A 23,174-nucleotide genomic window follows, 5' to 3' on the forward strand; every position below is an offset into this window, starting at 1 on the left:
AAGGGATGTAACTAATTGTGGGGACATTTCTGTATTCCAACTTTAATTCCAGTAGCGTAAGTATAAATTTGAAGACGAAAGCATTTTGTAGTTCATATTCCTTAGTGTTTTCATGTTTGACTTACAAAAGTCCATCTTTGTCCTATATGCTCTGGCAGGGTCCAGTAGCTCCCAGGCCCCATACCTCTGCTCAGTCCACAGTCTGGGGCCTGCTTGCCCTTGCCAGGGTTTGGGTTTTGGTCCCTGGGCTTGAAGAGCCATGTCTAGGAGCCAGGGGTTTGATTGGGCTGAGTACCCGGTCTCTAACAGCGTTCAGCTGAGCCCTGAAGTTACCGGGGACAGGGAGCCCCAAACACTGCCTGCAGGAGCTGCTCAACTCTCCTACTATCTCATGTCCTGCTCTTATTTACCTGCACCACTCTAACTTTTTCCTTGTCTGTTTGAACCTCCTCACTCCTCTTCCACTCTCTGCCTCCTCCCTAATGTCAGGGGAGGCTTTTTAAAAGTCATGTGGCAGCCTCCAGTTGGGACAGCTGGCCCTTGATTTATGGCAGCCTCTCCCTGTTCCTTCCACTCTGCCTGTGATGATACCTGATTAGCTGGGCTGGTTCTGCTTTTTTTTAGAGCTGTCGCTGGCCTGGCCCTGTCACAATACATGAGGAAGGGTTCACTATGTAGACATTTCAATGACAGGAAAAGTGGGAGGTCTAAAAAGCAGCTGCCTTTGAGTCTACAATCCAGTCCTCTTTGATGTAGAAGTAAAAATCACCTTAAAGCCTGTGCTCCAGGCCACTGTCTACTGTATTTGCTATTCCAGTAACTTTAGGAGAAAAACAAGTCACATTATTTTGGGCCTGGAAGTATCTTGACATTCAAGAATCAGGCATAAATAGACTTCATAGCTGGCCAAAAAAAAAAAAGTTGTCATACACAGTATGCTGGCCACTTCCACAATCTATACTAACCCCACTACTTTCCCTGCAGAGAGTACAGGAGGGGCTTAAGAACCTTTAAGCAGCTGGCTAGTCCCAGCCCTGTACGATAGCAGTCAAGGTCAGAGGAAAGTGTTGTGCTGGAGAATTTTCAGGGGTGCTACTACTGCTGTGTGGTGCCGTATCCTGAAAAACCTAAGAACCACATTTTCATGAGCTCCTGTTATGAACTGATTTTTACATCTTACATAAGTGGACTTGGAGAACAGCAGCGAAGCTGTGCAGGGGCTGGAGTGTTTGGCTTGTGAGGAAAGGGAAGAGTTGAAGGAGGTAAGTATTTGTAGCCTGGAAGCCAGGAAATATGTGCATATCACGCACTTACCTGAATGATTTAGTGTCAAAAAGGAACAGGAATGTTTGTGGGTTGTACACAAGGGTATACCAAGGGGATGAGGGTGAAATTAGGAAAGGGGACAGTCACTGAGTTGTGTGCACCTGTGGCTTCATCTCCCAGTGGGAGTGCTTTAATTCCTAGTTTTGGGAAATGAGAAAGAAGGTGGTTAATGGGAAGGAGCAGATGTTATAACCTGAGAGAGATAAAAGTATTACCTGGTTAGAGTCTCCTTAATTATGCTCTCAAATTAATTTATTTGGCTATGTTTTTATTAAAAGTTGGATTTTCAACCACTCAGTTCCTGCCATTGGGACTTGATTTGCAAAAATTTTCAGCATCCAGTGGCTTGCGTAGTGGCATTTATGGCCATAATTTTAAGAGTGCAGTAACCAACATGCACTTTTCTGGCCTTTTATTTAAGTGCTTAAATAGAAGTTGTCTTAATCATTGTACGGGTTTTCTTAAAAACAATGACATGGATAGTCATAGCAATATGAAGTATAAATACTGCATGTCTGCCAGATGAAGCATCTGACAATCAAATTCACTGTCATTGTGTATTATACCTTATTTTCTCTTTTTTTGATAATGTGTTGGGGAGGCATGTTCCCATCCCTTTGTGTATTGCCTGTTAGAGTTAATGAGATTTAGGGATGCACATCAAAGGAAGTGTGACAATAATGTGGTAATAATACTGATTTTATAACTAATCTAAATACATAGTTCCATGGTAAATAGTTAGTTGAGGTCTCTGAAGGATCTGTCCTGCTCAATAGTGTCAACACAGAAGCTTCTAAGGAGGCCTTCTTATTTTGTCAGCTGCTTTTTGTTTTTCTATGACTGACATAGAACAAAAGAGATTAAATCCAAAATCTGCATTATTAATGATAAATCATTTCAATTAAAACCCATTAACAACTACATAGAAAAGTTTAAACCCATGCTGAATTTGTCCTCAGTTCCACTTGATGGAGGAAGGGTAAATGAATCTCCAGAGAACAGTTTGGTCAGTTTGATTCTGTGCCCCCATACGTGTACACTTGTCCAAACTATCTACACCTCTTGAGTCTGTAGCATGGGGCTGTGAAAACATTCTCTCTCATGAGATTTCCAGCAAGCTGCATTCTGGTCCCAGCCAGCTGTACCATCAGAACCACATTTTGGCTTTGTTACCAATCTCGGCTGGAATCTGGACATGAAAACCCATTTATCACAACACAGCAGATTTTTTTTTTAAGAAGTTGATCTGAAGGTTGGTGATAAAACAACCAAAGAGCCATGATAGAAGTGGGACAGTGATCCTGAGTTAAGGGGTCAGGGAAAGAGAAAGGTCGGGTGGGGGAGCAGATTTTTTTTTATTTTACCCTAATTGGTTCTCCCTTCTTTGTTCCAGAGACCTTTCAAAACCTAGATACCATAGGGCTAATCAAACATTGAGTTCACTCTGGTTTCCTGACCTCCCTTGGGTTGTTTTCAGTTGAGCAGACTTTCCTTTGCATTTCTCAGACCTGCTGTTTACCACTCAGAGATTCTGAGGTCAGAAGGATGTTACAGTGCAGAGTCAGTGGAGCCATCTGGAATGATATCTCTAACTATTAGAGGAAAATAAAATTATCTTCTAGATGTAAACAAACCTTAATTAAACTCTGGAGCTGTTTGTCTCCAGCTCAGTACTCTCTGAGCTCTGTGCAGAGGCAGACTTAAAAAAAAAAAGTTAAATTACTGATGCAATAAATTGTTTGTGACAAACTAGCTCTGTTTTTGCCAGCAGTACAACTGCTTTTTTAAATCTTAAGCAGCAGATCCTTATGCCTTGCAATTTATTACATTGCAGTCCAGTTTCTTCCTTTATTAGCATTTCATTTAGCTTACAGAAAATTTCTGTGTGTACCTATTGAGGGTACTGTTGGTGCTCATTTGGCACCCTTTATTAATAACTCAGGTATATTACAGTTACATTTCATTGGGGGGGTGGGGTCACAGATCAAGTATTACCATTGGTTGTAACAGGCTCTAGATTTTTTTAATGTAGTGAGAAGGGTTTTTAAATCAGTTTAGTAGACAAAATTTGTGTTGATAGACACCATAATATTCTGCTTTTGTGATGCATTCCAGGTCAGAACCAGGCTGTATCCAGGTTTCCAGCAGCCATTTTCTGTAATTGCCTTCTCATTTACTTTTCAGATGAACCTATTTTGTTTTGTTCTAGTTAGTTACAAGAAAGTTGTTTACTAGGTGAAGACCAGTCATTTCGCCCACCTCATGACTATAACCTAGGGTGACCAGTTAGCAAGTGTGGAAAAATTGGAAGCCTTTTTTTTCAGTGAGTGGGAAGGGTATAGTGGTGTATATGGAACAAAGTTCGTAATATTGAGATGATCCTGATACTATGGGGACATCTGGTCACCCTAGTGTAACCAAATCTGTAATGTTCTGCTAGCAGAGACACACAGTAAGAGTGTAACTGTTTCATCTTGTCAACATGGTGTACATACAAAAGGCTACATTTTTGCTATATCTATCATGGGAATCAGAGTCCATTGTGTCTGAGAGGGATTTTTTTTTAATTTGAGATGTGCATTTTACCCAAATAATTACAGCGTACAAAGTGGTACAAGGGTCTTTTATCTTTTCTAATGGCAAAGCATAGTAAAACTCAGTGTGTGTTTGCCGTAATTTTCTAAATTGCAGCAATGCAAGGGTGTTCTATTTCAGTTATTTAACTAGATGGTACACAGTAAAAATGGCCTCCTCCTTTTGGATAAATTTACTGAAAATATAGTGGCAAAACAGCTCTGGAATCCATTGGAGTCCTCAGTTCTTCCTGATCTCTCTTAATATGTCATGGAGACTGCACTAATCTTAGTCAGTAATACCCTCCTGGTGATGGATAAAAGTTCACATGCGAAATTCATGTTGCCTTGACTTGGCTGCTTAGATCTAGCAGAGGTGTTCTACATGTGCTGCGAATTGTAAACCACGCCCTCCCCCCGCTCAATTGCAGTATAAATATACCCTGAGGCTATGTCTACACTAGAGAGTTTTCTCAACAAAACTCTCGCAGAGCATCTACACACAAAATGTGTTTTGTGGACTGTCTGTCAACAAAAGTTTGCACTTCTGCCAACAGCATTCTGCCCCTCCATAATTGGAAAGAACACCTTTGTTGATAGTTCTGTCAACAAAAAAGCTGTGTGGAAGGACGGGGGGCATAGGAAGGGGCCCATCTGTTGACAGACAGGGCTTCTGCTTCACTAGGTAGCCCTGTTTGCTGAGCTTCCGGTTGGCTGCTCTGTTGAGCTAGCAGCCAGGCAGTCTGGCTGCTCTCTGTCAACGGAGTGGATTGCTCTTTTGCTCTGCTTTTGTGTGTGGACGTGATGTGTGGAAAACAAGTTTTGCCGGAAGATGTCTTTGGAGGTAACTTCTGTTGACAGATCGCTGCAGTGCAGATGTAGCCTCAGAGAAAAATAGGTGATGAGAGTGCCTTTTTTTTCTTTTAAAAAACAAAAAGGAGGAGCTGGTACTCTCCCAGTGGGCTCCCCAACCAGTGCTCCTCTAGCCAGTCCCAGGGCTGGGGCTGCCAAGGTGCCGATACTCCATACCAGCAAGTACCAGCACAAAAAAAGCACCGGGTAGTGACTACATGACGATTAGATACAAAATTGAAAGTAACTAACTGATTTTCATTGTTTAAGATGAGCGATGGGCAAGCTAGAAGTCAGTGCAGCCTACACACCTCCTGGATGTGGTTTACTGTCTCACATAGTGGCACTTTGGTCACTCACAGACAGAAAAAAATTAGTCTTCTCTGCAACCTTAGCTGAGCACTGGCTTTTAGCTCAGGTGGTAGAAGCTCATGCCCGAAGCTCCAGACGTCCCAAGTTCAGTTCTGCCTGTTGGTGGTTGCGTTAGGATGAATGGTGAGAGGTAAATTAGATTGACAGTTCTCCTAATTTCACTAATGTAAGAAAGGAATTTATAGATTACACAGGTAAAAAGCTTTGTTCTTTAACTGGCTGGTTAAAAATACACACGCACACAAACTCTCTCTCTGGCTTCTTTTATGCAAATTGGAAGGCCATAGTAATTCCCTCTGACCTTAACCTGTGGGTCTAATTAGGAACATCAGTCATGGCATCATCTTTAAAGTTTTCTAGTCTTTCCAGAGCCCAGTGCTCTTATGAGTCTCCATCATGGACACACACGGCATCTTCAGAGCAGCATTCCACAAATGCAGTTATAGATCTAAAAGCCATTTCACTGCCTCCTTTGTGATGTTGTGGATATCATCCAATTCACCCTGGAACACTTGTTTGAAACAGTCTGTTATGTTGGGTTTGATGGTTTGGATGTTCTCCTGCTGTCACACAAAGGGATTTTTAATTAGTGCATCAAGTAGCTGCATCTTTCAGGGTTTGTTCAGATGTAGTTCAATGTGGTAACAAATTTGTGTGTCAGGTCAAAACTCGGAAGATTACTTGTTGGAGGAGTAATAATGTGCTAATTTAGAATGGTAGATGAAATCCAGACACTTTGCTGTTTCCTGACCTGACACAGAGACATGAGCTAATTGTGTGGGATCCAAAGTGGTTTTCATGATTTCAGGCATTGTTGAGGTACGTTATTCCTAAAACTGTCAGATGGGAAGTTCAGATTAGTCTTCAGTGTGTTTAAATTCTTATGTTGTAACTAACTGGGTCCTAATGAGTATATGGAGGTTTGATATTTATTAATACAGAAAGCCACGGTAGAGGTGTTGATTTTAAGGTTTCCATGATCACTCAAATGGTCTGATGCAGGTGACTGTCCACAAGTTGTTAGGAAAATTTCTTGTCCACACTGTTGTACAGTTCTCTGCAACTGACTGCACCAGGGCCAAGGCCAGCGTGTGTAGAATGGAGCAGTTGATCCTCAGCTTATTCCCACAAACTTTTGAATTACTTGACATGAAGCTTCACTGTAGAGGTTAGTTTCTTGAGATCGTGAAGGGTCAATATGCAGTCAAGAATGACTGAGTTACGCTGGCTTTGGATTGTAACACATAATTTCACCACAAAATTTGACAGTGTATTGAGCAATTCTGATATCAAGGCAGAAAGAAGAGACTACGGATTTGCTGAATTTGGTTTCAGGCAACACTTCTGGAAGTATTCCTCCATCTTAAGGTCAAATGTTAGAGTCTTTTCAACTTCTTTAAAGCTATGGGTTAGTGTTGCATCACATCTTACAGCTGTTGAAATGTGTTAGCAGCAATACCTCAATATACACATGCAGAGCAGGAATGTTCTTTGCTGGAAAAAGGGAATGAATGTATTTGTGCTTGGGTGTAAATTTCACGGATTTGTTTTGATTTATTTGCAGATAACTTGTCTTGGTAATCCCAGTGTTCTGGGATTCTTCTGCATCATCCTGGGTCCATCTCTGATCAGCTTTTGTGGGGGCTGATGTATTGAACCAGTGATCCCCAGCTCCCTACATTCAGTTTTGTCTTTGCATCCAATCAGCTCCCACTGTTTGGTATGAAAAACCATTTCCATGGTCTCTTACAGGACAAAATCACTTTATAAATGTGGGCTTTTTTAATTCAGAGCCCTGAAATCATGTCATGAGCTAATAAAACTCCATCAGGCAATACAGACCTGGCACTTCTCTGAGACACTTGTAAGCCATTCCAGACATGGCCCCTGTAATCTTGCCAAAAATTCAGTAGGAAACAGAACGTCAGCAGTGCATTTTGAGTAACAGTCATTATCTTCATTCGCTTATCACTTGGTGAGGATGTTCCATTTTGTGCAACAAATTTAAACACAGAATAATCTAGTTTGGCTTCTTCTATTCAATTTCCTTGGACACTGGTAATCCTATAAGGCACAATATGACTGCTACCAATTTTTTTCTGACTCTAATACCACCATTGATCTGGCCTTTTCATCCCTTCCTCTGGTATTTGTTCCCTCTTCAATTTTTTCTGTAGTCAGCATTGGATTAGCATCAAGTTCTAAATAGTAAATTGTGTGACCTGAACTATCAGTAATCTGGTAAATTTTTATTAATGAGGTAGCAGACTAAAAGGAAACAGAGCAAACGATGAGCCAGAGGCAAATTCAGACTGGTTATAGCTACTTTCCCTGGCTGTCTGGTTTCCAACAGGAAATGCACAATCAGCCTCTCATCAAGAAGGGAACTTTTCTGACTGTCCATTTGTAAAAGTACCTCCTAATAATGTTTTATTAGGCAGTTTTGTGGCTACAAAAATATTAAGCCGTGACAGTGTATACTGTACAAAACCATAAGTGTTATTCCTCTGCTGAAAGCATTTTTTCAGAATACTTGAACCATGTTTCATTACTACCTTCTACACTGAAGTCTTGCATTTACCATTGTAAATCTGCCCTTCAGAATATTTCTGGTACGGTCATACCCCGAAATACGCCCATTCGGGTTACGACAATTCGAATTTACGAGGAGTTTCATTTACCACCCCTACTTCGGCTTTTGAGGCATTTCCTCGCATTCACGAGGACTGATTTGGATTTTGTGCACCTCAGTGGCACGCGGCTGGCCTGCAGCGGGAAAAAGGCCGTGGCTCCAGGCAACGGCTGCCCGCCACTGCATCCCACCCAGCGCATCTCTCTGCAGCACCCAGCAGCGGTTTCCCGGAGCCCCCAGCCCAGCCTTTACCTTGACACTGCTGTGACTGGTCTGGGTCTTCACCTCAGCGCTGCAGCAGCAGCGCGCCCCAGCCCAGCCTGCGGCCGCGGGCTCCCAGGCACTCCTGCTACACATGGATGCTGGGTGTGCAGCCCATCCCAGCCCCGCCCCTGCCACTTTTCCCCCAGGTGGCTAAAGGGCCCCTGCTGCCTGCCCTGTGCAGCTGTATCTCAGGCGCTGCTTGCCGCCTTCAGCGTTCTGTCCCATTTAGCGCCTGGTTTGCCTGCTGCTGCCGCCTTGGCCTCTGCCAGTGGGGCCTCTCCGCTGCGCAGCCCTGCATGAGCAAGGCATCGCCCCTTGCCAACTGGGGGCCCCCTGTACCTGCCTAGCTCCCTGTGCAGCCAGCCCCTGGCACCACCCCCTCCCCGCTTAACCTAAGCTGTGCTCAGGCCGGGCTGCCTCCCCGTGCCCTGCTCTCCCCTGCCTGCCCCCTTGCACTGGCCCTGCTTCTGCAGCTGCGGGCAGCTACCTGGCTTTGCACCCTCATCCCAAGTGCTCTTTCATTTCCGTTCCCCTCACAGCCCTGTCTCTGCACCTGGGACAGCCCCCTGGCCCTGGGCTCTGCTCCCCAGGCCACACTATTTTGTTAGAATATTTTAGCGTAAATGGATGTAAATTTTGGGGCTCAGGAACACATACAATTTTTTCCCATTGAAATTAATGGTAATTACATTTTTGACTTACAAGAATGCACCCTAAGAGGGGTTTTTTAGGAACGAATTACCCTCGTAAGACGGGGGAAGACTGTAGTTAAATTCTCACCTTGATATTTTTGGAAGAGGTCAAATCTGCAAGAGGTTCTGGCAATCCAGTCCAGGCACCAGAGATTAATATTATTTGACAATAGACTGGAAATCTAATTTGAACATTTTGGGGGAGAGTCTTTTTATAATTCTGGAAATTTCATTGTACAGTAAACCTAAATGAAATGGGCCCTGATTTAATCGACTTTTGAGGTAACAGACGCTGCCTGTCAGCCCTCCCCTCCTAAATAAATGCCAACCACTCACAAGAGCTGCTGCCGCTGTTGGACTGGAGGAGCCGCTGCTGCGGCTGGGGCTGCCAGAGCGCCTGGGGCCACAGGAGCACCTGGGGCTGCTGGGGCCAGAGGAGCTGCTGGAGTGGCTGTGGCTGCTGGAGCTGGAGGAGCCACAGCACTGGGCATGCTGAGAGCTGTGGGAGGTAGAAGGAGCCAGGCTGGCATGCAGCACTTCTCCTGGTAATTAAGTGAGGGAGATGGAGGTGTGAGGGGGAGAATGGGGCAGGAGAGGGGAAAGAGAAGTGGGAGCACAGAGGGCAGGAGTGATGGGCTGGGAAGGCCAGTGCATCATACAGTATAACCATTCGGATGTAATGGACTTCCAGCATTAATGGACACACTTTCCCTCATTAGTCTGTTAAATTGAAGGTTTACTGTAATACAACAGTTATTGCCACATAGCAATTCAATTAGCCACTAGCCTGATTTTCACAATTACATGTTGGGAGCATAAAGGCTGTAATGTAAAGAACATGCTATAAGCTATAAAAGAATGGTCGTTTTGCTTTTAAACCACTGACCATGAACTATACAAGTGAGAACGTTGATGTCGTGTAACAACATGGCCCAATTTCACGCTCTACTTTATTGATGCCCTGGGGATTAAAACTATAGGAGAGAAAGAGTGAAAAAATAGGCTAGAAAAGTGAGTTGTCACACACTGGGTTACTTTTGAAGCAAAATTCTTTTTATAATACTGTGTAATAGAAAAAGCTCTGTCCCTTCAGCCACATCTTCTCCATTCAGCTGAGGAGGGACAGTGGAACGATGCCCCCTCCCCTCCCCCACACACATACACACCAACCACTCCTGGGACTGTTTGGCTGCAGAGTCAGTCCCCAGCAGGCTGGTCTAGTTTCTGCCACCTGCCTATGGCCCCAAGGGACCATTACAGCTGCCAGGAATTAGAGAAGTGCAGAAATGCTCCAGCCCATCACCCTTTTCCCAGCCACATGCCCAGTGTCACCTATTGGTGCATAGCAGGGAGTTCTGCAGTGGCAGATGCTCCTGCAGTGTCCAGGGATGCCTCTTTAGAATGCCTTCCACTTCTTGCATCACCTGACACCCAGCAGGATCTGGCCCCTAATCTTCAAGCTATTTGCTTGCCTTGGACTTGCGAGATCTACTTTAATTAAATAATTCTGAATTTTTTAAAAAAAATGACTGGATATGCAAATGTATCTGATTTAAATGGAAGACTGAGGTGTATCATTCCCCCATATGACACTTGTCAACCTTCATATGATTTTGATGAAAGCTTGAGTTACACAAGTCAGATGTAATATCATTGGTGAAAATCTATAGTATTTAAGTGTCCGTTTAGATATCAGAGAGCTGGGTTTTACCTGATGCTCAGTCCATAATGTCTTGTGCATTTTTCTGTTTATTTAATTCACTGCCATAAGATGCTCAGGACACTTGATGCTTGAGAGATACTGTATAACAGCAAATGAAGTTTTGTCTTGCTGGGTTGAGGCATCTCAAGTGAGACTTTGCAACATTAGGCTAGAAGGAACTAGCTAAACTAAAAGGGCATTGGCTTGATGGCTAAGGCAAATTCAAGTGGAATTTTTTCTGAAAGGGAATGTTGCCTATTGGGACAGGCATTTGTGTCTCTGGAAGCAGATCCTCAGCCAGTTTGTTGTCATAGTCCCATTGAAATCAACATCCTGTTGATGTCAGTGGCACGAGGACAGTTAGATCTTCAGCAGGTACAAAACCTTTTCCTAGAACCACCGAGACAAAGTCATACTCCTGTCATTGTGATCCTTGCCTTCCTCTCATCTTATCCACTTTTGTTAGGGGTGTGTTCTCCCTTGTCTTTATTGTGAATGTACGTTGTATGTGAGGTCGTACAGGGCTGGTGGGCAGAGTTAAAAAGTGTAATTGTCTTCAGGACATCAAGAGCCAAGGGTTTCTTCTCCTATGCAACATGCTATGAATTACAAACTATTTTAATTAAAAGATCTCCTGTGGCACTTTTTATACACAGATTTAAAAAGTTTAAAAAGAATATATTATCCTTATTTTACATGGAGAAACAGAAGCATGTGCAACAGAACCAACGTTTTCTAAGTTCTTCTGTGCCTAAAGATGGACATAGGAACTTAGTATGATTTTTTCAAAAGCACCTTGATTTCCCCAAAATGGCTTGCCCTAGATCATGCAGCAGGCTGGAAACAGAGCTCAGAAGAAAACAGAGGTTCCTCTGAGTCCCAATTCCATACTCTAGCCACTAGGACACACTGCCTGTTTTAATATTCATTGGGGTGGGCGACCTCTAGACAGTGTGGTGTGGTAGCTAGGGCACTGGACAAAGAGTGAGATGATCTGGATTCTGCTCTCATCTCTGCAACTGACATGCTGTATGGCCTTGTATGAATTGCTTCACCTTTTTTGGTTATCATGGATTGTTCTCTGAAAACATCCATGCAGTGTGCAGCAGCAGTCAAAAAAAGCAAATAGGGTGTTAGGAATTATTAAAGGGATAGAAAATAAGACAAAGAATATCTTACTGCCCCTATATAAAACTATGATACGCCCACATCTTGAATACTGCATACAGATGTGGTCTCCTTACCTCAAAAAAAGATATTTTGGCATTAGAAAAGGTTCAGAAAAGGGCAACTAAAATGTTTAGGGGGGTGGGAACTGGTCCCATGAGAGGAGAGGCTAAAGAGTCTGGGGCTTTTCGGTTTAGAAAAGAGAAGACTGAGGGGGGGATGTGATAGAGGTATATAACATCATGAGCAGTGTGGAGAGGGTAATAAAGAAAAGTGTTTTACTTGTTCCCATAATATAAGAACTAGAGGACACCAAATGAAATTAACGGGTAGCAGGTTTAAAGCTAACAAAAGAAAGTTCTTTTTCACACAGCACACAGATAACCTGTGGAACTCCTTGCCAGAGGAGGCTGTGAAGGCTAGGACTGTAAGAGAGTTCAAAGAAGAGCTAGATAAATTCATGGAGGTTAGGTCCATAAAAGGCTATTAGCCAGGGGCTAGGAAAGGTGTCCCTGGCCTGTTTGTCAAAGGCTGGAGATGGATGGCAGGAGGCAGGTTGCTTGATAATTGTCTTCGGTCCATCCCCTTTGGGGCACTTGACACTGTTGGCAGATGAGATACTGAGCTAGATGGAGCTTTGGTCTGACCCACTAATGGCCATTCTTATGTTCTTATCTATTCAGACTGTAAGCGCTGTGGGACGTGGCCTGTCTCACATACTTTATTTGTGTACAATGCCTCCCACAATAGTCCTCAGCCCAGTTGTAGCAGGTCCCTTCTTGAAGTGGAGAGCTTAAATTAGCCTCTGAATTCATTTAAATGAGTCTTGACTGCGTAAGTATACAGGGCAATACTGTGTGCTGCAGTAGTAGCATTAGCAGAGGATTCTGAATTCCTTAAAAGGCACATGATGCCACTTCACTTATTTAATGAAAAGATCAGGTTGTCCAGGGCTAAACTTAAAAGCAGATGTATAGGAAAAGCGCTGACACTCACATGGCTTTAATATTTGAAATAATTATGAAAGGGAAGTGTTCTGAATGGAACAAAACCAGGCACTGTTGCTAATGGGATCGCATCCTACTCTGATGGCATCATCTTGCGACAATGAATGCCTCATTTGTTGATGTGAATGATGGCATTTTGCTTCTGGTGGGAACTAGAGCACTGATTTCAGGAAACTGCACCCCATTTGTAGAATTAGAGACATGGGTGATGATGTTATGGAATGGTCGTAATTCAAGAAACTGAGATATTGTGGGCCAAACTTGTCCCAATGGTCCACACTGAAGCCAGGTGTTGTGCCAGCGATGCTGTTGGTGTTACAGGTGTATATCTTCAGCTGGCATGCTTGAATTGAAATTGTCCATGGTTAAGTTTATCCTTATGCAGAAAACCTGTGCACCACTTACACTCTAGGCTCTCTAAATAAGTTGGACTCCAGTAGTGCTTATGCTGGACCTCAGCACAGAGGTGAAATAAGATATGAAACATATAATGATGGTGGCTTCAGTGATGGATAATGAGATCTATGGAGTATGACTCTGTCCAAGGGTGCTAGTGATGAAAGCTGTTACCTACAAAAATTCTATAATGGCCACTGTGAAACGAGCTGATGGTCTGAAGTGAATTCTTACAAACGGAGGGCCTGTGTTAACAAACACGCTGCCACCACTGCCATTTTCACACATCTGACATTTTCAGAAGACTGATTAAGGACTGACTGGAAAGTGGGAATCAATTTTCCTTCTCTTGTCTAGAGGTGGTTGCCGTAGATCAGGTTTGAAGCACTCTAGCAGAGCAGCGCAGGGAAGCTTGCTTTATCTGTCCTCTGGAGGAATTTAGCCCATAAGACGACTACCTCAGCAACTGTCACAAGCTCTACATTCATTTAAACTGAAAATAACACACCTATTGCTGTTTACAAACTCTTTATAACCCACCCCCCACTGCCAATTAGCTCATCTTGCTGCTGAAACAGTCAGAAAATAACGCAGCCAAAACATCATCGCATAAAAGCAGACATATTACAAGCGGACCTGCTATGTGGGGAGAGATCATCAAAGAAGGGGGAAAGGCTTTACATCAGAATGTCAATGACATCAGAGACCAGTCCTGAAAATTCCCAGTGGCTTCTGTGGGTGAATTCATTCTTTAGATGCTGTTTCCTCTCGTTGTTTGTTTATTTTTGGATTACTTGGTTGAAGAACAAATGTTTTCAAAAAAGTCATTTTTTGTAAATAACACATGCTTTGCTGATATCAGCAGAGGAAATCATTGTCAAGAGCAGGAAAAGCCAAAAGAAGAATGGGTCTCTTATTTAAAAATAGGAAACAGCTTGAAATTCCTCTTTTGCGGAGGATATCTCATTTATTAACAAAGATATTACTTTGCTGCTGGTGCAGAATAAGGGGTCCTGTTCTACTAATGATATTCATACCACCTCCTATTCATGCGTACAATTCTGGGCATTCATGGAGGGAAAGCTAGAACCTTAAATATTGAGAGTTTTGACCTTCATGCTGCTGTAGCAAATTTACTGAGCTTTTGAAACTGTACTTACAAAAAGAGCAGAGAAGGCAATGAAATATGTTCTCCATCTCCTCACATCAAATTCTGGCTGGACATAGATGTCCTTATGTCTCTCTGTCTTCACATTGATGGGTTTCAGAAAAATCTTTGTCAGTAAACTGCAGGATCAAGATTTCAGATGTGCACATCTTGAGGCAAGAATCATGCCTAGTTAAAGATCCTTTTATGTTCCATGCAGAGTCTGTGAATCATACATACATGTGATGCTGGCATTCATGCCAGGATTTGAAAATACTGTCAGGCTATGTCTACACTATGAGATAGCATTGATTTTTAAGTCATTTAACCTGATTTTTTTCAAGTGCCTGCCTTCACTGTAAATTCCACTAGCTTGATTTATGGAGCACTAAAATTCACATAATATTGATATCATAATATGGTAATAACCTGACGGGTGTTGCGTTCAGTTTGAATTTAAAATTCCGAATGAATGGTAGCAAGGAAGTGCCATGTCTTTAAATCAAATTCATTAGCCTCCGAACATGTCCCGTATGTGCCCCACAGTTCTCTGCTCTGGCCTCTTCCATCTCCAGTGTTCTCGGGTGCAGAGGAATTAGGCAACAGAAAGACCATTTAAATTCACCACCTGGAAGCCTGTGGCTGTAGGGTCATGAGAGGCTGAAAAATCTTTTTTTCTTTGCTAGTAGTGCAGCTGTGAGGTCTGTGGTTCTGTGAATACCCCTGTTATCTGCCCTTTTTTTCTGAGCTGCCTGGCGCCAGCCACTGTGCACCACCACCCCACCATGTGGCAGCCAGGTTGTGAGTGGGGGGTTGTACTTATCTGATAGGACAAACTTCTTTTCAGCCCTTTTCATGTTGTCCTGCCCCCCACAGCCCCTCCCTTCTCTCCCCAAGAGGTGCTGCGCATTCTGGAACTTTCCCTCGCCCGCATCACATCATAGCTAGTCTGTGGGTGAGGGTTGTGCTTGGACGTGAAACTTCTTTTAAGCTGCTTACATTTTGTCTTGCCTCCCTCAAGCCCTCCCTTCCCTCCCCAAGAGGCGCCACACCTTCTGGAACTTTTCTTGACTGCATCACGTGGCAGCTTGTCTGTGGGTGGGGGCTCGTGCTTGGACGAGAAACATCTTCTCAGCCACTTACATTTTGTCCTGACCCCCACATCCACTCCCTTGAGGCACCACGCAGCCTGGAACTTTCCTGCACAGTTGTGTCACGTGGCTTGACCCCAAACAAATAAAAGAATTTGCTGCACAAGGTGCCAGGCAGCTTGTACACAGTGCGCGTCCTGTAGCCAGCCAGGGGAAGTTTCCCTCGTCAGTCATGAATGTTGGGCAACTGAAGAAAATACTTTGTTAGTAGCATGGCTGTCTTCTGAGAGAGAAATTTTGGATGGGCTTTAGCCAAAGGCTAAGGGGCTGGCTGTAGCCGGGGATCTTTTAGCCACCCGGGGGAAGTCTCCCTCGGTCACGATTTTCAGGTGCCGGCTGTAGCCAGGGGTCTTTTAGTTGCCCTGAGCCATAACTGTTTCAATGATTCATTGCAGTTGCAGTGTAGTACCCATGTCTCTTTAAACGTATTCTTCTTTTAAGGGCCTTCTTTTCCAGGAGGTCTAAATCCAGATGCAGGTCCAAACCTAGCTCCAAGCCTAGGCATGCTGTTAATAGGGGCTGGTGGGAGGGATGTCTCCCTGGGCAGTCACAATTTTCGGAGCTGGCTGTAGCCAGGGGTCTTTTACCTGGCTTCTTCTTCTGAGGGCCTTCTTTGACAGGAGATCTAAATCCAGACCCAAGCCTGCACAGATCCTGTGCTGTTACATCCCATTTTCAAAAACCTGTCGGTTGGGACAGGTTTACTACCCCTCCCCTCCCCTCAATTATAAAAAGCACATACTTATAAAGGCAAGCCAGACCCCATCTGGAAAAAGGGACGTTTGTTTAACATGGCAGGGGAAAGAGGGGCATGAAATGTGGGAAGATATTGTCAGATACCCACATCTACTTGTGGGGCATTTTTTCCCCTTGCTGCACCAGTGAAAGTAGTCAGAATTCTACGGGGCTCAGAGAACTGTGGGATAGGTTCCCACAATACACTGCTGCAGCATTTAATTTAAGCTACTTGTGTGTGGCAGAAATAAGTCGATTTTGTGGGGAGCATGTGGGAAGATGAGGATGATCAAAATCGAATTGATGAAACCCAGCATTAATAAATCAATTTTCATAAATTCGATTTTAGCTCATGGTGTAGACACAGCCTAAGTCTGCCTACCTGTTTGCATTCACACAGAGAGAATGTTCTGTGCAACTTTTTCCAACCAAACCAACGGTTCTCAATGACCATCATTCAAGAGTGTGGCCCAAAAACTTGTCTCTTTCATAAACTGAAGCAGGTCCAGTAAAATATATACCATTACTCATCTTGTTGCTCTAATACCGCAGGACCCACACAGGTATAAAAATGCTTCAGACACTCTAGAGTCTGCACTTATGCTCATCTCTAGTAGTTCTGTACAAGGGTACATGGGAACATTTCCAAAATTCCCTGCATTTCCTTCCCCACTATCCCCAGATCTCTTCCATGTTTTCCCCAGGGTTATGTCTAAACTGCAGGCCTCTGTTGGGAGCGCAATTTGCATATCTTTTGCCAACAGTTATCAGCAATCTAGACATAGCGCATGAGTCCCAGGCTTCTGAAAAGTAGCCTGACTCCTCCTCTCTCTCATGCGCCTCTAAAAATTAGTAGTTTCTCTTCAGTTCGGTCATCCTGATAAACATTAACATTTTCCAGACACCAACTCCTTAAGTGAAGATGCCTGTTAACTTATTAAAGTAATGTGTCAGTGAACCACTGCATTATTTAGTTTAGCAAGTCAAGCCCCATAAGTGTTTAGTGAAAATTATTTTCTACTTCAGAAGTACATCTGCATCTGTGCTAAAGAGCTGATTATTTTAGTTCAGAAGAATCCGTGAAAAGGTAATTTTAAAGAGAAGCAAATTAATTCTTTTTGTAAGGTTCTCTGCACCTTACTTAAGATGTTAATTAACCTTTCCAAATCAGCGAAGTAACTTAAGCCTCCATTACATTCATAAGTGTTGCACTCTGGATTTTTTCTGTAAATAGGAAGCATCCTCTCTCTGGTGTCCCTGGGCATGGTTTCCTCGGGCTCTGAGAAGAACACTTTCTACTCTGCATTATTAGAAATAACAATTTAAGTTCTGCAGTTCAACGCGTAGGATTTTCATTTATTATCATATTCACCTGTTAAGATCATACTCCATTCCTAATCATATATGGTAGGTAGAAACCATTTATGGAACAAAGCCCAGTCATTAACAGTGTGTATCCCTCTGCTGCCATAATACTGAGTTACTGCCTGACTCCAGAATGGTGTGAATCAGTCCAAAGTCTTAAGGGAAATAAGGCAGTTTACATGTCATAGCTTCTGGTTGAGATCCAGATCTAATGTAATCATGTAATCTAATGTAATCCCAGTGGAGAAAGGGAGTTCTGGCATTCTTTACAGGGTGATATCATTATTGTCACAGTCAGGTACCAGCAACCAAATTCACGTACCACTGAAGTCCATGGGCCTCAGTGGCCAGGGCCTGTTCTCTCTGAATCAAGCAGTAAACATCCGTCGACATCTGTGGGTGCAGACTTGAATCCTCTTAAGGAAGAGCACAGAGGATGGCGGAGCATGTTTGTTGATTTGTGTGTTAACAACCTTTGAGCAACTTAGGAAGTCAAAATATTTGTGCCCATGAGCAGTAACCAGGGTAGACGTTCTCCAGTTACACCAGTGTAAGTGCACAATGGGATGGCTTCTGTCTTTACTCTGGATCCATCCTGATGTAAAAAGAGAACAGAATTTGCCTCAGACCTGTGGTCCCAAGGCCTTGACTTAGTGAGGAGTTTTGCTTGCCTGAGGTTTGCAGGAGTTGGCCATAACTAAAATCACTTGGTATTTTTCCACTCGTTTTCCCTAAGAAAACTGTGACACCACCCTGAAGAAGATAAAAGGGCAGCAACTTCTCTCATAAAATCTGGTGGATCTTATCTTTAAAATGAGTGATAGCTATAATTTTGAGTCAGTTTCAAAGAGCCCTAAAACTAGCACCTAACAACTTGCTAATGCAAGAAAATCTATACTTGTGGATGGTGCAGAATCATGGCCCTCATAATTTTGCATGCATCGTCAGTTATGCAGACATCCAGCTCCTGATTTACAGTCACAAGTTTTTTTGCAGTTGCACAGTAGGTGATTAAGCATGGACATTGCTTGGGCAATGGCTAAGTCTAGTCTCGGAATATTTCTTGGAATTGTTCCACCTACTGTGAATTTATGCAGCTGAATCCTGGGTGGAACACCCTGGTGCTTCCTTGTGTATAGATGTACCAGGAGGTTACCAGAACAAGTTTTTTTTTACCTGAAAAAGCTAATCTTTCTCTTTTTCAATCTTTTTCTCTCCCAGCTATCCTTTCCCCATGGTCTTCAGCAGTTGCAGTAGAAAGGACCTGGAAAACAGCCTGGAAAAAGGAATGGGGATGTGTCTCTTTAACCTGCCTGAAGTTAAGGAATCATTTGGTGGACAGAAGTGTGGGAATGGCTATGTGGAAGATGGAGAGGAGTGTGACTGTGGGGAACCTGACGTAAGACTGACTCTCACTTTCTCTCTCTCTTTCTCAGAATTTCTGGGGTTTTATTTCATCTTACTACAAACCTTTTATAGAAAAGAGGGCAAGAGTGTTTGCAAATTAATCAACTACTTTTTTGAGACTGATCAGTATTAAGTAAAATTCTTCTTACACCTCCTTCATTTCTCAATCTTAAACTTTAATTAAATTCCCCAAGATAGCTGTTCAACTCCACTTACTTTTCTTTGTGGCTGATTGCAGTACAGTACGCAGGCCTAAATGTTATATTAGTGAGGTCTTACCAACTACCTTCAGCTCTTCATATTAGTGCCGAAGAACTGTAACCATGTTCCCATTGGGATTTACAACATGGGAATCCCTTTCAGTACAAGTTAATGACCTGAAACTAACACAAATTAGTTAAAATAACTCAGATTTCTCAAGATACCTTATGCTAACAGGAGATTTCTTTCCTTGGATTTGGAGCTACAGTATTTGTTTTTATAAATAAATAATATCATAAAATATTGCTCCCAGGAAAACCTGCTTCCATGTTCATGCACAATACATTTTCCCTTTTGATCTGAATTTTCTCTTTGCAGACATCTGATTCAGTGGCCTTAATAACAGAAATAACCTATACTACTTCGAAAAAGATTGCTGCTACTACCAAGCTGATTCAGTTCAATTTAGTGAATATGTCAAAGGACTGCTAGAATGAGGAGAGACAATTGAGAATAGTGGGAGTAAAATGATATCTGATCAGACACACTTACTTCTTTTGGCCTCAGTATTCATTGGTCTCATTGAACTTCTTTGAGATTAGCCAAATTGAACACCTCAGCAGAGGAGACATTTGTGTCTTCTGACAAATATGGAACTGCCGACCAAATTGACCCAGGGCAGTTAAAATGGCAAGAGCTTCCCTTACGATATATTGAATTTATACAAACCATAAGGATTTCCTGACAGCACATTCATTTTTCAGGATGATGGGCTTGGACAAGTAAGCTTGTCTTCTTGTTTAATGTCAGTAGAACAGGGGTGAGCAAACTGGGGGGCAGGCTTCCTTGGGGTGGGGTGTGAAATTTCATAAGGGGAGATGCAGCATGATCAGCTACTGGATCTGAGGCTCATCCAGCTCATTAAAAATGCTGAAATGTGTTACTGTTTTTATGTCTGTGTACTCACATTTATATGCTGATTAATAAAGTTTTTACTTTCTACATGCTTATTTCCTTACATATTCCCAAAGTGGCTATTTTCAACTGAATGTTAACCAAAATTTCCGTCAATTTGGATTACATTAGACAGGTTGGGGGGCCATGCTAGTTGCAGGGATGAAAAGTGGGGCCTGGTATAAAAAGTTTGCTCACCCCTGCAGTAGAGTGTGGGTAACTTCCAAATAGCTCCCTAGTGCAGTTATCTTTCTCATTTTAACTTGAGTATTAGTGATACCCTTTTAAAGTCAAACCCATTTAATGCCCTAAGTGGTACCTTGATCTGTCTCATTGCTCTCTGTTTTCTTAAATATCTTACAAAACTGTGATTCAAGTGTGACAGAGATATCCTGCAGTCTCCCACTGTAATGAGAGGTACCAACAACATGTTACATTATTTAATGTTTCCTTAGCCAAGTCAGTTAGACTAGTGTCAGCACATCAGTGCTGTATAGTACCAGATACAGTGCAGTTCTACACATGCTTCTGTAGCATGCTGCACTTTATAGTTGGTTTTACCAACTTTCAGAATAAAATATCACTGTTGCCATATTTATGTATAACAAGAGGTTTCTCCAGCATGTTAGGAGCATCTTTGCTCTCTTTATAAAACTTCTACCAGAGTAGAGCTGTAAATTTAAGACGTTTATGCACAATGTGACAACCTCAAGTGGACCTTGAGGTCATGGCTCTGCAGGACCTCTTAATCCAAATGTTAGGCTCAAATTCTGAAAGGCTTACTTATTGAGTCACTCAGAAGTACACATCTCACTATACGGTTCAGCTAAGACATTTAAGAAAATATTAAGACTCATGTCAATGCAAAACGTCAGTTAAGTTCATCATTCCCCATCGTGGCCCATATTAAAACTTTAGACAGACAGAGGGGAGGGATGTGCTACAGATATACCCTACAGCACCTGCTTTCTCCCTTTATTTTAAAAATTTCCCAGTTTTAAACAAACCACAGAAAACATATATAGGTCTGTAACCTCTCTCAGGCAGCAGAGATGTTCATTGTGTGCCCCACACCCTGCAGGCAGTGGAAGAAATGATGAAAGATGTTGGTGCCTTGTGAAAACAAGCTGTTCCATCTATCAGTAACTAACATCCCTAGTGGAATGTAGGAGTTGTAATTTGTTTGGCTGAAATGCTGTCAGAGGCCAGTAAACCTGCTACAAGAAATCCAAGTCCTACTCCTTCTGTTCCACCTCCTCCATCATAAAACTCTTTTCCCAGCATTAAAAAACAAGACAGTCATTACAGTGTACCAGTCCAGGCACAACCTCTGTTTGCCTGCCATTCCCCAGCATGAATAATAGGGAAGTGAGTGATTAGAATTTTGCAAAAACCTTATTGAATTTTAGTTAGTATTTCATTCCTAGCCTGTAGTCTATCTTTGAATCTTCTGTAGCATGGATACATGGCAGACTGGCTTAACACAGCTGAACGGCAGTTTTATCTAATGCTGTATTTATTAGCTCTTAGAAATCTGTGATGCGTCCTCAAGCACTTGTGCTTGAAACTCATTACTACTGTCTCAGAAGCAAATTACTCGCAGTTTTTACTGGCTCAGTCTAAGAAAATAAAGTTAGTAAAAAAACCACATACATGGGAAGTGCCGTAATCTAATGCAGTGACATGAACTGAGAATTGTGCCTGTTAGTGATAACACAGTTCATATTTTCTACAAAGCTTTCTATTATCAGAATAGCTCTGATACAAGACTGTTGCAGTTGCAGCTGCATTGAATGATAGTGCATTCTTAATAGCAGCCCTTTCAATACAGATTTCTGCTAAGAAACTGTCTTAAAATGGGGAACTGTAATGACCATGTTTAATAACACCAGAAAACCCCTGTGTCGCACCATCCCAATGTGTAGAAAGAATAGCAGATATGGCAGGTAACCAGCTTGGCTTCACAGGGACATCTTCAGTGAGCTTAATCATGAAGAGGAAGCTCACAAGAAGTGAAAACTTGATGACTAGGGAGGAGTATAAAAATTGCTCAAGCATGGAGGGGTGTAATCAGGTAGGTCAAAGCACAATTAGAGTTGCAGTTAGCAAGGGATCTGAAGGTCTGAAGGGCAACAAGAAGAGTTTCTACAGGTATGTTAGCAGCAAGAAAGCAGCCAGGGAAAGTGTGGGACCCTTACTGAATGGGGAATGCAACCTAGTGACAGACGATGTGTAAAAAGCTGAGGTAGTCAATGTTTTTTGTTTTGTTTTTTTTTTTGCCCCAGTCTTCAGAGATAAGTGCGGCACAGTATGGGAAGGATGTTAGCAGTCCTCAGTACTGAAAGAACAGGTTAGGGACTACTTGGAACAGCTGGTCTTTCACGAGTCCATGAGGCCAGGTCTAATGCATTTGAGGATGCTGAGAGGGTTTAGCTGATGTGATTGCAGAGCCATTGGACATTGTCTTTGAAACCTCATGGCAGTTGATATAGGTCCTGATGATTGGGAAAATGGCAAATGTAGCGTCCATCTTTATAAAAGGGAAGGCAAATCTAGGGAACTGTGGACAGGTCAGCCTCATATCAGTTCTGGAAAAGTCACAGAGGGGGTCCTCTAGGAATCCATTTTGAAGAGCTTGGAGCAGAGGAAGGTGATCAGGAGCAGTCAACATGGATTCACTACAGGGGAATCATGCCTGATCAACTTAAGGGCCTTCTACGATTGGATAGCTAGGTCTGTTGATATTGGGAATGTGGTGGACATAATACACCTTGAATTTAGAAAAGCTTTAGATATGGTCTCCCATAGTATATTTGCCAGCAAGTTTACAAATTATGGCTTGAATGAATGCACTCTACGGTGGATAGAAAGAGATAGATATGCTGGAAGATTGGGGTAAGGTCCAGAGTGACAGAGACAAATTGGAGGAGTGGGCCAAAAGAAAGCTGATGAGGTTCAACAAGGACAAGTTCAGAGTCCTGCACTTAAGACAGAAAAATTCCATTTGCTGCTTCAGGCTGGGGACCAACTGGCTAAACAGCAGTTCTGCAGAAAAGGACTTCACAAATAAGAAGCTGGATATGCATCAACAGTGGGCCCTTGTTTCTAAAAAGGCTAATGGCATGTTGGGCTGCATTAGTAGGAGCATTACCAACAGATTGAGGGAAATGGTTATTCCCATCTATTTGGTACTGGGGAAGCCTCACATGGAATTTTGTGTCCAGTTTTGGG

General features: G+C 42.7%; 1 protein-coding gene across 5 annotated transcripts in view; it reads left to right on the top strand.

The window, feature by feature from the left end:
* Positions 1 to 23,174, top strand: part of ADAM12 (ADAM metallopeptidase domain 12) — a 322,879-nt gene that overhangs the window by 258,726 nt on the left and 40,979 nt on the right. For all 5 annotated transcript variants that reach the window (XM_075000469.1, XM_075000470.1, XM_075000471.1 and 2 more), the window contains one exon: positions 18,603 to 18,780. In XM_075000469.1, the coding sequence (XP_074856570.1) occupies positions 18,603 to 18,780 (178 nt within the window). The remainder of the gene's footprint in view (positions 1 to 18,602; positions 18,781 to 23,174) is intronic.

This window comes from Carettochelys insculpta, chromosome 7 (assembly GCF_033958435.1).
Source record: "Carettochelys insculpta isolate YL-2023 chromosome 7, ASM3395843v1, whole genome shotgun sequence".
Lineage (NCBI taxonomy): Eukaryota > Metazoa > Chordata > Testudines > Carettochelyidae > Carettochelys > Carettochelys insculpta.